The 17715-nt window shown below is 40.6% G+C and overlaps 1 protein-coding gene and 1 pseudogene across 2 annotated transcripts in view; both read left to right on the top strand.

The window, feature by feature from the left end:
* The window catches only part of GFM2 (GTP dependent ribosome recycling factor mitochondrial 2), a 49422-nt gene extending 35641 nt beyond the window's left edge, over positions 1-13781 (top strand). For both annotated transcript variants that reach the window (XM_069085173.1, XM_069085174.1), the window contains exons 17-21: positions 2615-2753; positions 3190-3375; positions 3648-3763; positions 11195-11377; positions 12467-13781. In XM_069085173.1, coding sequence (XP_068941274.1) covers positions 2615-2753; positions 3190-3375; positions 3648-3763; positions 11195-11377; positions 12467-12595 — 753 coding nt within the window. In that variant the 3' untranslated portion in view covers positions 12596-13781. The remainder of the gene's footprint in view (positions 1-2614; positions 2754-3189; positions 3376-3647; positions 3764-11194; positions 11378-12466) is intronic.
* A 438-nt stretch (positions 13782-14219) lies between these two features.
* LOC138159217 (nonsense-mediated mRNA decay factor SMG5 pseudogene) lies at positions 14220-17233 on the top strand (annotated as a pseudogene).
* The last annotated feature ends 482 nt before the right edge of the window (positions 17234-17715 follow it).

Here is a 17715-nt window from a genome sequence, read left to right as displayed (position 1 = left end):
ACCATATGTGTGTGTGTGTGTGTGTGTGTGTGTGTGTGTGTGTGTGTGTGTGTGTGTGTGTAGCAGGGAAATTGGTTCTAATGAGTAATGAGTATTCATTTCTGAAAGCAGTAGATTGTCCACAGTGAGGCAGTCAGGATGGTAAAGAGGTTAAATTTCATGCCACATGTGACTTGTTTAAATAAGACAATCCCCGATATGGATGAAGTAGAGTTGTTTGGCCTGGAGGTGGAATTCATGATAGTTGTCTTCAGAGATTTGAAGAGCTGTCTGGCTAGATGTTGCAGAGGGGGAGTTTGCAGCTCAGTATTTATGAGTTAAAAGCTGCCCAGAAGTGAATGGGAAGGCAGTGGGTTTCCCTTCCCTATCGGGTCTTAGAGCAAAGGTTGTATGTACACTAGCCATGTGTTGGAGAGAGGATTCTTAATCAGTTATAGGTTGGACTAAATGACCTCTGCCATTTCTTTCAAATCTTCAATGCTGTGATTTTGAGTGTCTCATATTTAATATTTGTTAATGTTAGGTTTGTGTGTGTGGCATATATATATATATATGATATAGATGCATGACTATAAGTAAATGATTTTTTAATACATATTATAACTTATACTCTGTACCTCCCAGTATTACTGTGAATAAAGGGTTTACACCTTAAAGTGCTAAAGAAGTCTCAGCCATATAAGTCATAATAATAGTGATGATAATAATAATTATAGTATTTCTCTAACTGTTGACTTTTAAAGTAATCACATTATGAGGCTACACAGTTATTCCAGTGATGCTGCCTGCCATTGCTTAAAACATTTTAGAAACTCCTTTTATGGAATTGTCTTTGGAATCTGTTTATAAGCTAGGTGAATCAGTCTTTTTTTTTTTTTTTGGAGGGCAGTTGGGGTTAAGTAACTTGCCTAAGGTTACACGGCTAGTATTTTTTGTGTGGGTGCTAAGTGTCTGTGGCCGGAACCGAACTTGGGTCCTCCTGATTTCGGGGCCAGCACTTTACTCACTGCGCCACCTAGCTGCCCCTAGGTGAATCAGTCTTGCTAATTTATAATCACAGGTTGTTTTTGTTCTTGTTTTCTAAATAAAAATGGTATTGCTCAGCCTGATCACTCACCTCATTCAGCAGATACTCTCTAAATGATTTTTAGCTGTTGACAAAAGTCAGTCACCCTCCACAGTTGAAGAGTCACCATTATTTTGAATAGAATGTTCAAAAGAATATGCTGCAAACTATGAAGGTAATTCCAAAACTGGAGTTCCAAAAATGTTGTGAACGATGGCAGTATATTGGAATAACATCCAAAGGTTGCTCATTTAAAAGATGTAACACTTTCTTAGATATATCAGTGCTGTTGTGGGATATTTTTGTTGTTTAATTTTTAGAGAATAATCATACCTCATTATAAACTTTCTCTTAATTATTTTCATTATCTTTTGGTATATATCTTCCTTTTCTTTTGATTTTGTAATTTTCATGAGTTTCATAATTGGGAGGCATTGAATTGTAGTGAAAAATGTACTGTCTTTGAAGTTATACAGTATGTTTGTGACCTTGAGCAGGTTGTGTTAATTTTTCTGAGCCTCCGTTTCCTCATCTGTAAAATGAGGTTAATACTATACCTATCTTTTGTTGTTGTTGTTGTTGTTGAGTCATGTCTGACTCTTCCTGGCCCCATTTGGAGTTTTCTTGGCAAAGATACTGAAGATACTTGCCATTTCCTTCTCCAATTTACTTTACAGATAAAGAAACTGAAGCAAATGTAGTTAAGTGACTTGTCCAGGGTCACACAGCTAGTAAGTGTTTAGGCTAGATTTGAATTCAGGAAGATGAAGTCTTCCTGACTTCAGGCCTGTCACTCTCTCCTCTGAACCACCTCACTGCCCTATCTAGCAGAGTTATTGTAAGGAAAGCATTTTGTAAAATATAAAGCTCTATGTGTATGAGTAAGGGAAGAAGCTGTGATTATGTCAGCTTATGGGAACTCACTCCTACACCAACATAGATCTCACCTGAGTAAATAAGTACTAGGGAGTCCTCTGAGGCACACACAGCTTAAGGGGCTTGTCCAGTATCATATTCCTAATAATAGGTGTCTATTGAAGAAGAAAATTTAAATTATAAGCTAATGTTCCTGTTAAAGACCTTTTCAGGTTTACTTGGAAAAAAAATATATACTCTGTTTTCATTGTTATTTACCAAGTTCTTGAAATGTATTTTTGAATTCCGTTTTATTTTAATAAATCCTTGCTGCCACGTTTGGCAAAAGGAAATGCAGCCATAGGGCGGCCAGGTGGCACAGTGAGTAAGAGCGCCGGCCCCAGTGTCAGGAGACCCGGGATCGGTTCTGGCCTCAGATACTTGGCACCCACACAAAATAACTGGCTGTGTAACCTTGAGCAAGTTACTTAACCCCAATTACCTTTAAAAAAAGAAAAAAGGAAATGCAGCTAATGAACATATCGTAAATATCCCTGTCCTGGTGTGCCTTTTCCAAATAGTTCCTTCAGTCTGTGCAATGCAATGAAAGAAGTTAAATCATTACATAAATGGTACAGCAGTCATTATCCTGTTTTTTTAAGTTGGGTTTTCTTTTCTTCCTCTTTTCACTAGACTGTTCTCTGTGGCATGGGGGAGCTGCATATTGAGATCATTAATGACCGCATCAAGAGGGAATATGGAGTTGAGACCTTTCTTGGGCCTCTACAAATAGCATATAAAGAAACCATCCTAAACACAGGCCGTGCCACAGGTACAAAAATAAAATTCATAATGCATTGGAATGATGTCCAGATCATTTAATTCAATTTTATCAAGTAAGGGGTCAAGACCATACATTTCAACCCTATGTTAGCAGTCATGTAGACAAAAAAAAAATCCTGTTTCCCAGCTACAGACTACACCTAAGCTAGCCAGCCAATATGAAGCTTGTAGGTGGTCAAGTTGCAGAAAGCAGGCAACAGCTTTTTGGGGTGACTTAACTAGTGCAGCCCTCCACTTGTGGGGCGGTTCAGAGGTATGTATGCTATTCTTTTGTCCTAACAAATGCTGGTACAGCATATTTTTGTACAAAAGACAGTATCCAGTTCAACTCAAGGAATATTAAATAGATGTTTTTGTAAAATGATACTTTTTCTTAGGACATACTTCTGCACTGTTTAGTAAATATTTGCTCTGTTTGGTTGTAGATACGTTGGATAGAACTTTAGGAGAGAAAAGACATTTTGTGACTGTGGAACTGGAAGTGAGGCCATATGCAAGAGAAAAATCTGAAGTAGTCCCTGTTATTGAGTATGCTGAAAATATCAGGGAGGAGCTTCTACAAGAGTTTCAAGAGGCCATTGAAAATGGAATTCATAGTGCATACCTACAAGGTAAAGTGTGTAAATTAGAGTTTGACATTAGCCATCCTTCTTACTGTTCTCGTCTCTCTCTCTCTCCCCCTCTTCCTCTCTCTCTCTCTCTCTCTTTTTTTTCCTCTCTCCCTTTCTCTTTCTCTCTCCCATACATCTCTCCCCCCATTGGAAATAATTTCCACTGCAGTATTCATCTCAATGGTTTTTTTTTTGAACTGGTTACTTCTCACTTCCCAATGATGTAAAATAGCACATTTAAAAGGCTAAAGTATTTGTTTTTCCCTGTCCAGGACCATTGCTTGGATTCCCAATCCAGGATGTTGCAGTTACTCTGTGTTCATTGACACTTCACCCTGGCACTTCTACAACAATGGTTTCTGCCTGTGTCTCCCGTTGTGTGCAAAAGGTAAAAAATATTGTCCTTGGTGCTTGAAGGTGGCCTTGCTCAGTATTATTATTCTTCAGGCATTACCAGGCCTCTTTGGCCCATCCCTCTTCAAAGTCAATAAAATTTTCTTTTCACATGAAGCACCTCAGACATTGTTGGTGCTGTCCCGGAATTTCATTGAATCTTTTTTTTTTCTTTTTCATTTCACTTTTATTTTCACACTAATGTTATATTTACTCCTGGCCCATAAGCTTTTGTTTCTTCAGTTTCTTTTGGGGTATCTTTTTTTTTTTTTGCCCAGCCTCCTCTTCTGGTTTAGGAACAGTTTGTTCCTTTTCATTATGCATCATCTCAGTACTGAAAGGGGAGCTCATGTATGGCTTGTTTTGTTCTCTGTAATTACACGGTCGCTTTTTTTGGGGGGAACCTTGTTTACCTGGATATGCTCAATGACAAGAGAATACATATCTAAACCCTTCAGTTCTGCATTACCATCAGCATTTGTAAGCATATGCAGCAAGAACTCAGCACTCTTTTTGGATCAACAGCTCCGTATCCAACCCCATTGCTTAGCCTGGGCACACCTGTCCACTCCACCATGTATCAATAAAAGGGAACATGTTTCTTCAGTATGACATCTTTCAAATACTTGATAGCTTTTCATATATGCTTGCCCTTGATAGGGTTGTTTAGTGGTGGTCTTGAAGTGGATCTGTAGTTTTGAACCCCTTGACTAGCTTTGGGGTTCTCTAGATCAGTAGAGTACTTCTCCATTTTAAATGATTCCCTGGGATGGCTCAGGGGAAGAGGAAGAGCTAAAAGGTAAAGAATCATGATGGATGCAGTGAAACAGATATAATATATTTTTATTTAAGTGTAGCCGAGTAACCAGGTTTCACCATGATAGACACAGGTATTAGGCATTCTTTAGGAGAGACTGGTGCCAGATTATTTCTGACCATTCTCCATCTTGTCCTTGAGTCCCATTCTCAAGGTAGACTCACCCTTTGAAGGTTTCCTTCCTTTAAGAGGTAGACCTTCCTTTAAAAGTTGGAGGTTTTGTTTTAATAACTGAATGACTTGGAGGGTCATTTAAAAGGTCACATATACAATAAGAACTCTTTTACTTATATCTTCAATTTTGGTTCTTTAAAAAAATTTTATTTAAGGAAACAACTTACATTGGTCTAGCCTTCTAGTCAGAGGATTATGTTCAGCAACTGAACAGTACTTCTGATTCTAAAGTAAGTGAATTTTTACTTATAGCCAACAAAATATTTAAGAAAAAATTACCTCCAGAGGCATAGAAACATAGAATTTTAAAGCTGGAAGTATCCTTAGAGAGACCATTTAGTCTAACACCTTCATTTTACAGAAAGGAAATTTGAAGTCTACAAAGTGGAAGTAACTTGTTTAAGCTTTCACAGATAGTTGCACAACCTGATCTAGAACCTGGGTATCTATAGTGCCAATGCAATCATTGATAAAGATCATGACTATAAGTATTGCATGACATTCGATTGCAAAATATACCAAACTCTCCAGATAGAGGATAGAACTGAAGCATTTATTTAGACACCAGAAAACCAAATCCTAAAACCAGTAAGTCTATTCCATCATAGTACCAAAGATATTCAGAAGCCATAACACTGAGAGCCACAGCATCCTTCAGCCTTCCCACAAAACAATACAAGATCAATATTTACTCACACACCTAACTCCATGCCTGAGTGTCCTTTGTCTCCCACTGTCTGGCTAACTCTGACCCAGCTTCCTGTGGGCTCTGATTCCCTTCAGCAAACTCCTCCCACCACAGGCTCCATGTGACTACATTCAGTCTATTAGGGGATAGAGTTTATCTTCACAGCAGGGAAGCTTTCTGTGGGCTCTGCTGCAGCCTTCAGCAAATTCCCTCCATCACAGGCTCCATGTGATTACATGCAGCCTATTATAGGGCACAGTTTACTTTCAAAGCTGGGGAGGTCTTCAAACTTCCCCCTAGGTCTGTTGAGGGGCAGGGAAGATCTTCAAATTCCCATTCCCATTACATTTGGCCCCAAGATCTTTTATGTCCTTTATATAGCAAAAATACCTTAATAATAAGTTAGAGTTTAGGGAAAACTGGTGGTATAAATGGTGGAAAAACTGGTGTCAACAGAACTTTGCAGCAGTATAACAGGGATAATAGAAAAACTTTGCACATAACAATAGCTTACGGTGGGGGCTTGAGCACAAGCACCCCATCCTTCCCCCCTTGAACAAATGGGGCCCGAAATCTTGGGGTATGGGCAAAGATCTCTTCTCCATAGCTACTTCAAGCTGAAATTGAACGTAGAGCTGTCCCTGCCCCAAGAGGCCCCATTCAAGAGTTCAGTTCTTAAGCTGTCATCCAGAGCTTGGTCAATGCCAGGTCCAGAAGGTCCCATTCGAAAGGTTACTTTTTTAGCTGGCATCTGGAACTTGGTGGATGCCAGGCCCAGAAGTGGCACATCATAGTCATGGACAGGGGGTGATATCCAGCTTAAGCAATCAGTCATCTGCAGGTGGAGGGTACCAATCCTGCAGAAAACAAATCTTGCAAACAAGTTTAACAGACAAAAAGTCAAAAAGAAACAAATAAAGGGTCATCCGTGCCTCTGGAGTTCATGAACTCACTATTTCAGAAGGAGGGTCAGTTTTCACAAGTGGTATTGTTTCACAAGGAATAATAATCACTTGAACTATTCTGTCATTTTTACAAAACTGTATGGGTTCTTCATCCAAATTCTGCAATGTTACAATAATTTCTCCTTGATAATTAGAATCTATTACTCCGGCCAATACATGCATACCTAAAGCTGCTAAACCTGATTTTGATAATATCTGATTTTTAGGGATTCTCATACATATCCTAGTAGAGATGTTTCTTATCTCTTTTCAATCCAACCAAAAGTCTTCTAAACAGTGTAAATCATATCCTGCCGAACCAGGTGTTCCTGGATACGGTGCTGGGACGTCTTGCCTCACAGTCCAGTACTTGATATTTGAGATCTTATGTGTCTGCTATTTTCTAATTTGCAGATTTGGGGTCATCATTCTGGCTAGAGGTGGACTTTCTCCCGATCGTCTATTATTCAAATTATGTAAAGCAGTGAACAAATTCTCTTTCCAATGTTGATACGAATTATTAGAACTTAACGTCCTTAACTGTTCTTTCAGTAATCCATTCATTCTTTCAATGAACCCAGATGCTTGTGGATAATAGGGAATATGACATATCCATTCTATATTGTTTAATATACAATATCTTCTCATTTCATTACCTTTGAAATGTGACTCATTGTCACTTTGAATCTGCATTGGAGTTCCATAATATAGACTTATGAGATCTAGAGTTTTACAGGTGTTTTTTGGGGTTGCATCTTATAAGGACAAGCCACTAGTACACCTGAATAGGTGTCAACACAAGTACTTATAAATTTACATCCTTTTTCTTGGGGTAGAGGACTAATATAATCTATTTGCCAGATTTGGGCTGGGACTTTTCTCCTTGCTATCTCCCCAGTTACTACCTGAGGAACACGTCGCTCCTTTTCCAATTGACATATATGACATTTTTTTTTATCTGTTTTAACAATGAATGAGAGATACTAATACCTCAATCTTGGGCCCACCTATGAGTGGCCTGGACCCCTAAATGGCCAGCCATACCGGATCATCAGTTGTTGTTAAAGTAGGGACAATATGTTCAGTAGCAATCTTCACTAGTCAATCAGCTTGAGCATTGTACTCACATTCTGGCGTTGTGAGGGCCACGTGAACATCTACGTGAAAAACTGGCAAATCAGTAACCAAAGATATGTTCTAGACATCTTCCCATAATTCTTTGCCCCAGCCTTGTTTACCATGAATTTCCCAATTTTTATTTTTCCACATGGGCATCCATGTAGCTAACCCATTAGCTACTACTGCCCGTGAATCAGTGAATATATGACGCTGTCCTCCTTGTTCTGTCTTGATGGCTTGATGTACTGACATAAGTTCAGCATATTGACTACTTCCACCTATGCCAGTACTTTCCAAAGTCCTTCTAGTACATGGATTATAGGCTGCTGCTTTCCAGTATCTTTTTTTGGCCCAAATATTTTGCTGTCCCACCAGCAAACCATGCATGTTTCTTCTCTTCTTCAGTTAGTCCATCATATCCGTCATTCCATCTTACCAAGGACTGTACCAACTGTTGCTTTCGTTCAGGGGATGTATCATGTCCCTCAGTATCTATGTTAGCTATAGATTCATGTAGGGCAGAAACTCCACTTTTGCCAGTTTTAGCTCTAATTCCACTTAATTATGCTGGCCTCTTGGGCATGTCCAGTTCTGTGAGAAGCTGGGGTACTCATTACCCAGGTCATAATTGGGATAGGACTTAATGTCACTTCATGGCCCAGAGTCAGTTGTTCAGTCCTTACCAAAGTTCAGATAACAACTGCTTTTGGAAAGGTGTATCCAGATAAAGGAAGTTTCCTGTACCAAAATCCTAAAGGTATATTTCGGCTTTATTGTTTCTGCCATAACCTCCAGTTTGCATAATCATCCTGTACAGTCACTTGTAATTCCACTGGACCATTCTGCAAAGGCCATAAATCTAGAGCCAATTGTATAGCAGCTTTGGCTTCCTCAAAAGCTTTACTCTGCTCAAGTCCCCATTCAAATTCTTATTTCTTCCTGTTAACTTTATATAAGGGTTTCAAAATCTGTCCCAAGTTTGGAATGTGATGTTGCCAATATCCAATAAACTTTTGGGCCTTTTTCTTATAGGTAGGGATAAGAAAATCCCGAATCTTTTGTCTGACTTGCAGCAGAATCTCTCGCAGTCCCTTATTCCACTGGATTCCCAAAAATTTTATTTAAGCTGGTCCTTGAATCTTTGTAGGGTTAATTTCCCACCCTTTGCTTTTCATATGTTCGATCAAAAGTGTTAGACTTTTCTCTACTTTTCTTTTTCTTTTTTTTCTCTACTTTTCTTACATTTTTTCCCTGTAGCATAATCATCAGTGTAGCGGGTAAGCTGTATACCAGGTATCTTTAATTCATCCAAATGTTCAGCCACAATCTTATGACAAATAGTGGGACTATGCAGATATCCTTGTGGCAAGTGGGTGAAAGTATATTGTCTGCCTTGCCAAGTGAAAGAAAACTGGTCCCACGGTTTAGAGTCTGTTGGAATGGTGAAGAAGGCATTGGCCAAATTGATCACTGCATACCAAGTCCCATAATATTTCTGAATCCTTTCTATTAAGGTGACAGTACCAAGAACAGCAGCCTACAAGGGAGGAGTCACCTTATTCAATTGTCTATAATCCACTGTCATTCTCCGCTTCCCATCTGATTTTCGTACTGGACAAACAGGATTATTCCATCGTGTGGTTGTAGGGACTATCACCCCTGCTTCAACATATTGCACATATTCCTTTATAGTACTGGCAATTTCATCTTGCCCACCTGGCACACGATACTGCTTTAAAGTAATTACTTCAGAAGGTTCAGGTAAAGTGATTGGGTTCTTTTTTATTTTTCCCACTAAAACTGTATTAATTCCTATCTTCCTTACTACAAATTGACATCTTATTTCAGGCAAATTCAGAGTCATGGTAGCGCTGCTGGTTTTGGTTTTAAATTGTCATAACTACTTCTAATGGCCTAGCCCAATAGAATCATTAGAGTATGTTTCATTGCTCCCACATTAGGTGAATGATAATTACTATTTGCTTCTAAATTCTTTGTCTACAAGCCAGAGTAAATTAAAATCTTTATGGTGGTTTTAGTTTTAATTGTATTGCACTCAGTACTTAGCACAGTTGGGTGTTATCAAAAAGAAGTGTGTCATCAGCCAATTCCCCATATAAGATCACCTACTTCCCTTCTGTTTACTTTCCCATCTTACCCTAGATACCTTGTGTTAGAAATAAACACTGGCCTAGAATATCAAGAGAACTATTTGTTTTTGTTGTATTGTTTTGTTTTGTTTTGTTTTGTTTTGGAGACTGGGTTTCCCTATCTCACTCAGATTGGAAGTGCATCAGCCACTCACTGGCCCAGTCCCAATGCTGATTAGCATAGACTTCACCCTGCTATTTTTCTCACCTGAGATGGCTCACCCCTCTGCTCCTCAGGGCCACCATATTGGTTTCATTATTGTGGATAAGCTTTTATTCTTCTGCATCTCAGATTTCCCAAACTCATGGGATCCTCCAGCCTCAGGCTCCTCAACCACAGGGACTGCAGGAACACCACCAAGCCCAGGAGAGTTTTGTTTTCTTTTGTTTTCTGCAGCCCTTTTGCTTATCAGAGAAAGAATTAGATGACTTGGTATTGAGATGGAACCTATGAGAAAGTTGTATTTAAAGGGGTTTCTCTTTGCAAACCAAACCTATGCTGAGGCCTGGTCTGCTAGCTCTGAGTGTAAATCTCTGGATGTGTTCTGCCAGTAGCTTCCCTCTACAATCAGCTCACCAGCTCATTTGGTTTGAGGATAAAATGTTAACTTCAGTGCTTGTTTGGGACCCACTGAAAATTGAATTCTTGCCAATGAACTTTACCCACCTACCTTTGACTTCTTTGTCCTGCTGCATCTCCTCAGATGATCCCAGATCTTCTGCCACCTTCCATACTTCATTTTTCATGTTCTCCTCTTAGCCTCTTCAAAGCACTGGCATAGTTTCAGGAAGTGCTATAGCTTGGTAACCGTGGCAGGGTTTATTTGCAAATAAGAATAATTTTTTCACTGCCTTGGGCCTTTATTATGTTTTAGCTCTTTGTTTTCTTCCATGCCTAAAAGCTGATGCCAAGCCTCTGATTATGCATACACTTTAATGGACCCAGTTGTCAGAGTCTTCCTAGCAATGCAAGGTCTTAAATTGATCCTATTACAGATGAGGCTGGAATGTTTCTGATTTCTCTATGCCTTAGTTTTGCCATTTGTAAAATAGTAATGCTGTATCCTTTTTCATTATGATTTCGGATTGAAATACAATAATGTATGAAAATACATTTTGAAGCAGCTAGTTGGAGCAGTGAATAGAGCACTGACCTTCGAGTCAGTAGGACCTGAGTTAAAATCTGGCCTCACTTACTAGCTGTGTGACTTTGGGCAAGTCACTTAACTCCAATTTCCTTGCCTTCCCCCCTCCAAAAAAAAAAACATTTTATTTTTGGAAGAAAGGTATCAATTAACTTTTATTGAGCATGGTAAGTAAAGTATTTCTTATTATTCATGGGCAAAGGAATTTTGTGCAGGAGTCATGGACTATATATATAATAGCCTGTTAAGATGTTCATATTTGCATACAGATTTTTTTTTGTTATCATTTGGATATATATATTAGTGAGGAATCACTATTTAGTTTTGTATAAATTTTATGCTTTAAGAAATTTTATTTCATTGGAAGGCTGTAATATCTTTATTCTTAGGCTCTAAAGAAAGCTGACAAGCAAGTTCTAGAACCCCTAATGAACCTGGAAGTTACAGTGACTGGAGACTATCTCAGTTCTGTCCTAGCTGATCTTGCACAGAGAAGAGGCAGCATCCAGGAAATCCAGAGTCGTCAGGATAACAAAGTTGTTGTTGGATCAGTTCCCTTAGCTGAAATGATGGTATGGGCCATTTTGTTATTGGAAATTTCATGTACTTTAGGTATCATTTACCCGAGGGTAATGTATATTGTATAATATAATAATGTATACACATGTATATGATCAGAACCAGAAAAACTGTATTTAGAGGAAAGGTCATGGTCTTTATTAAGAAAAAGTATATGAGTTTCAATGACCAGGAAATCATGGTGTAACTTGGTTTTTCTATGATGGAGAAATATATTGATTTGATAACTAGAAATCAACTGTCAGTCCATAGGGAAGGCAAAATACTGATCTCTTCTTTACCACAAAAATATGTCAAAAGTGAAAGCTTCCAATTCAGTGAATTCCAAACACTATCATCAGGATAGTGGGGAAACCTGAACAGACAAGTATTAACTGACTAAAAGTAGTATGTACTTTTTATTGAAATATATCATGGTATAGTGACAAACTCAAAGAGAAACAAATCTCAGCTATGACATATTATGATTGACTAAGAAAACCACAAACTAACTTTAAATGTGTTGCGTTGTGATTTTCTTATTTTGTTAAACAATTTCCCAAATACATTTTAATCTGGTTTAAGCTGTACTAGGCAGTTTTGCAGGAGTGTCTGCAAGTTTGACTCCTGATCTGGACAGAAATGTGCTTGAGTTTTAGGTCCAGCCCTTGTCAGTAACTTCTCATTAAAAGCAATTGGGGTTAAGTAACTTGCTCAAGGTTACACGGCCAGTTATTTTGTGTGGGTGTTAAGTATCTGAGGCCGGAACCGATCCTAGGTCCTCCCGACTCCGGAGCCGGCACTCTTACTCACTGTGCCACCTAGCCATTCCAACATCCTACAGTTTTGATAAACACATTTCTAAAAAAAAAGCAAACCTGGTATGGAAACCATAGCTAAATAAAATCCACATATTTTTTTAAAAAAATAGCCCATAGTTTCATTCAAAATTAAAATCAACTAACCAGTTTGAGTCTTAACTTCATTATTTTTCTTTGTTTATTATTAATGAAATGGTTAGAAAGAGTGGGGGAAAAGAAAGTGGGGGCATAGCTGTTTTGATCCTGAATAACTATCATTTTCTGTGAAATCACTCTTTTTAGGGTTATTCAACTGTCCTCCGAACTTTATCATCCGGCACAGCGACTTTTGTTCTAGAGCTGTCTAATTATCAAGCTATGAATCTTCAGGACCAAAATACCCTGCTTAAGCGAAGGACTGGACTGGCCTGATCACTGACTGAGAGTTACATGGCCTCAGTTAAGTCCCTTCATTGTATGAAGATCCACATTAATGACTTTTCCTGAGAAGGAAGTTACAAACCTTCATTTGTGACATGAAATGTGAGCTGTCAGTGCATTAACTTAGTGCATTAACTCTGTCAGATGCACTTGTTGGCTATGGAGGCCTTGCTAGTTACTGATGATCATTTTAATTGTTTTAAGTAGACTGAGCTAAGAGAACTATTCTTCAAAAGGTAAGTGATCAAAGGCTATGAACAGTTTTCAAAGGAAGAATTACCAATTATTAATGACTATAAAACAAGTTCCAAGTCACTAATAAGAAGAAGGCAATTTAGAATGAGTCTGAAGTTTCACCTTACATCCTAAAAACTGGCTCATATCCCAGTCCTCTTTGGGGGACTTTGAGACCCAGATAGACATAGTAATATACTGTTGACAGAGCTGTGAACTGTTCAGCCATTTTGGAAGAGAATAGAAAATTTTATTAAAAAAAAATAACTAAACCGTTTGTTGCCTTTGACCTTTTTATCCCACTACTGATTTATCAAGAAGTCCATATGTAGAAATAGTTTCAAAATATATCAAAATACTCCAAGAAGCAGATTTGTTGTAACCAAGAACTGGAGACAAAGTGGTAGAGTGAGTGGTAGAATGGCTGAACTGTGGGGTGGGAATGGAACATAAATGTGCAGCCAGAAATGACAGAGGCAGAGAGCATGGAGACATGTGGCAAGATCTGAATGAACTGCTGCAGGGGTGAAATAAGCAGCAGTGGAATGACTCCACACCTGTAAATGAAAAGGTAACTAAGAGGTCAAACAGTCATAGGAAAACAGCTGAGGCGAGAGACCAACAGGGCAGATCATTGCATTCAGTTGTGTTTACCATAGCAGTTTTTCTTTTTTTTTTTAATTTTTTTTTTTTGCTTTTTTGGAGGGGCAGTTGAAGTTAAGTGACTTGCCCAAGGTCACAGGGCTGGTGTTAGGTGTCTTGAGATCAGATTGAACTCAGGTCCTCCTGACTCAAGGGCCGGTGCTCTATTCACTGTGCCACCTAGCCTCCCCAATAGCAGTTCTTCTTGCTTAGCTGATTTTGTTACAAGGGAGGTACAGTTCCAGGGATCCAGATATGAAAGTGATATAGAAAGTAATAAAATTTATTTTTTTAAAAAAAAGTAGCCTGGTCTTTCATACTTAAAAAAAATTACATATTAGATGCCAACTATTAGGGGAATGACTAAATGAATTGTTTTATGTGAATGTGATGGAATATTATTTTACCATAAGAAATGATGAACTTGGAGAATTGAGATTTAGTTGAATGATACAAAGTGAAATAAATGAGAAAAACAGTATTTGCAGTGACTACAAGAATGCAAATGGAAAGAATAAAAATGAACGCTGTATAAATATAACGAATGGCCTGAATTGTCCCTGAAGCAGTGATGAGAAAAATATACCTCCTCTCCCTTTTTTGAAGAAGGTGATATGGATATGGAGTAATACATATATTCTTAGACTTGGTTAGTACGTTGGGTGGTTTTGCTAAACTATAGGTTCCCCTTCGGCCTCCCTCTCTCCCCCCACCCCCTCCATTCTCTTAGTTACAAAAAATGGCTCTCTGGGTAAGGGTTATATTTGGAAATGGAGGTGACATAAAAACAAAATATCTCAAAAGCAGTTTTTTTTTTCCCTGAAAAGTATTAATATTTCTGACAAGAAGTATCATCTGCTCTAGGACATGTGATATTCTAGATGTGTCCTTCAAAAAATATATTTAATTGGGGGGAGCTGTTGTGGGCAGCCACCTAGAAGTGATGATGGCTGAGGGCAACAGGTGGCAGGGGCTTGTAATGGGAAGCTACCACCGGTCCCCTGGCACCTCCTGCACTGGAGGGCAGTGAGCCTGAGGCCAAGGTCCTGCATCCTCAGCTGCTTTACCTGTAGTGGAGGCTGTGCATCAGCTTGATTTCATCCTTTGCAACAAAACTGCTTACCGAGAAGTGTTCAAACTAGAGAATGTTAGCCTAAGAAACAAGCTTATGTCCCTGTATCCAGTGGATTATGGGAGGAAAGCAGAGTAGCTGCTGTGAAGGAAGGTGTACCATGAGGTTATCCACCTTATTAAGACCAACCAAAAGGACACACACTTCTGCCAGCATCTCCTCTGTCTCCAGTCCCACTATCAGCTTGAACTGCAGTGCTGCATGGAGTGGACTCATGTCACTTACCTTCTAATAGTATGGAAGATACCAGTATCTGCCTTGGTCAGAGATGGACTGAGCTTAGATGACTTGCCACCAATGTCTGGTGTGTCTGGGAGATTTGTCCTGATACCAGAATGAATTAGCTGGTGTGGACATAGAGCAACTGGCTGAGTGAATCTATCACCAAGCCTTGTCAGTGGCTCCCCAGCTAGGTGTGCCCTTTAGTCATCTAGGTACCCTGGAAGGAAGCAAGTATCACGACATAGAAGCCATGTACTGCCACCTGAGGGGCATCCAGTCAGAAGTGCCCTTTGAGGGGGCTTATGGGAACCTCAAATGGCTGTATGACAGGGCAGCCAAAATGGACTGCCAGCTGAAGAAATGGGAGACATGGGAACTGACTCTCTGCAAGAAGTGTGTAAGGACATCAAGAGGCTGGTGATGAGCTTCGTGTCTTCTGCAGACCAAGGGTAGCACCCTAGACTAGGACCTGACATCATTCTGCCAGTCAGTCCAGGAGAACTTCAGCCTTCGTCTCTTCTACCTGCCCTCTTCACCCCATCTCAGTCTGGCTAGTGAGGATAAGAGGAACTTGAGAAGAGACCTCCTTTTCTTCTGTAGGGTCATTGTTTGCCTCCTAAGTATTCACAGCTCGAAGAGAGTAACATCAAAGCTGCACGGTACTGCCATTGCCTTCACCCTGACTTCCTTCTCCCATCTTATTAACCACGTCAGTATCTGGCTTTAGGCTGAGATGGAAGAGGGAGAGAGCCCTGTGCCAGCATTCCAGAATGGTGGGACCAATGAACGGGAGCTCAAAGAACTGAAGAAGGAGGTGGAAGCAGAGCCAGACTCTTCTCCTAGCACCAAGAGCGAGTGAGGCCAAGAAGAGTCCTAAGTTCTCCCCCCTGCCTGGACTTCGTTGGCAATGCCACCACCCACCCAAGGCTGGTGGTGACAGTGACCTGAATGAAGGTTTTGACTCAGATTCAAGCCATGACTCAGCCCAGGCCAGTGAAGGTTGAGACAGTGGCCCAGATAAGAGTGATAATGGTGGAGGTACAGCTTTTAATGTGGAGGCAGACTCAGAAATGAACAGCCAGGAGTCACACTCAGACCTAGAGGACACAGAAGACAAGGGAACATAGCCTAATGGCCCCAGACCCCCTTCAGGCCAGGCCAGAAGTTTCTGACCCCTCCAATGGCCCATTGGGTCCAGTGAGGCCAGTGTTTCCAGTAACCTGCAAGTCATGTCCATTCAGATGCTGCTTCTAATTGGCCCTCACCTATAATAATATCCTTCTCCAACCTTCTAACAAAACTTGGGCCACTAACAGGGTAACAGGGCCTGCAGCACTGGGCACCTGAACAGATCTGAACCAGCATCTGATGGTGGATCTGAGTTAGAGGACAATGTGTACAGTGGATGTTTCTGTCACAGTGAGAGGAACATCAGGGAGAAACTTCACTTCTTGATGGTGAGGGACTTCTTCCTGCTGTGAAAGTCTTCTTGGATTGGCTTTGCACCAACACCGACTTCATCATCATGTGTGCACAGTGCTCCCAAAGCCTATGGAATAGCCTCTCTGTATAACTGAATCTTCTGCTGCCTGCTGGAGAACTCCATGAGCCCAGCCTGGTCTTGTGTCCTGAGGTACAGGGTCTCCTTCTGGGCTGAGAATGACTTGCCCACTTCCCCACTGATCCCAGTAGAAACAACTCTCTGCAGTCTACCCTGACTCTAAGCTGCTCACAAATGCATCAGTTTTAAATTAGATCAACCCATGCTGAGTCCCATGGAGGAGCTCGTTGTGCGAATTTGCTGCTTCTGTAGCTTTGGCTACTTTACCCATCTGCAAGGAAGCATCCTGCTGTTTACCTCTGAAATTGGCATCTTTGTCAGCATTGCTCAGGCTGAGAAAGAAAATCTTTTGTAGCAAGCGTAGGCCTAGCTCAGGATGGCCCAGGAAGAGGTTTATTGGAATTGACTGATCAGAGACATGGCATAACTTCAACTGCAGCTCGAGGTGCCCCAGCCAGAGGGCAGTTTGCAGCAGCCCAAGGCTCAGGCAGAGATATCCCCAGACCTTGTTCCCAACCCTCAGGCTCTCTGCCAGCACCTCCCCATTTCCACCAGCTGGCCAGCAATGACAGGTTCTTTGTCATCATCCCTAGGACAGTGCTTGGTAGCTAAGATTTGTTGAAGGAACATCCAGGAGCTCAGGATGGGATCCAGTTCCTAGAAGCAGAGTTTAAAAAAGGAAACAGGTACATTCACTTCCAGAAAGAATTGGGGAAGGGTTTTTTTTTTGTTTGGGTTTTTTTGCCTTTTAGAGGGGGGAAGGCAGGGCAATTGCGGTTAAGTGACTTGCCCAAGGTCACACAGCTAGTGTTAAGTGTCTGAGGTCAAATTTGACCTCAGGTCCCTCCTGACTCCAGCGCTGGTACTCTATTCTCTGTATCACCTAGCCGGCCCAGTTGGGGAAGTTTTAAGAGGCAGAATGCAGATGCCTGGACCCTCTGTAAGATCCTGGACAGCTGCAAACAACTGACTCTGGCCCAGGGAATTGCAGAGGATGACCCACCAATGTCACTGGTCTTCAGATAGATGATTGCAGTACTTTGTCTGGCTCTATGTAGGCAGTGATGAGATCAAGAATGTGCTAGACTTCTACAAGCAATGGAAGGAGATTGATTAAGACTTACCCCATACCACACACTGGAGTTGACTCCAATCTCTCTTCCCTTCCCCTGTAGCCTGCAGGGCTGCCAGCAGCAACCATTCCTCCAACACACACACACACACACACATACATACATACACACATACAAACAGAGGCACAGTCCCTATCCCAGTCATGCAGAGAGGCAGCAGGGAGGGCAAAGAGGGAGCTAAGAGTAT

This window comes from Petaurus breviceps, unplaced genomic scaffold (assembly GCF_028583685.1).
Source record: "Petaurus breviceps papuanus isolate PSGF00001 unplaced genomic scaffold, PetGlider_PUasm1.0 175, whole genome shotgun sequence".
In the NCBI taxonomy this organism is placed as follows: Eukaryota; Metazoa; Chordata; class Mammalia; order Diprotodontia; family Petauridae; genus Petaurus; species Petaurus breviceps.
Note: the sequence above shows the minus strand (reverse complement) of the source record. Positions and strands in the feature narration are given on the sequence as shown.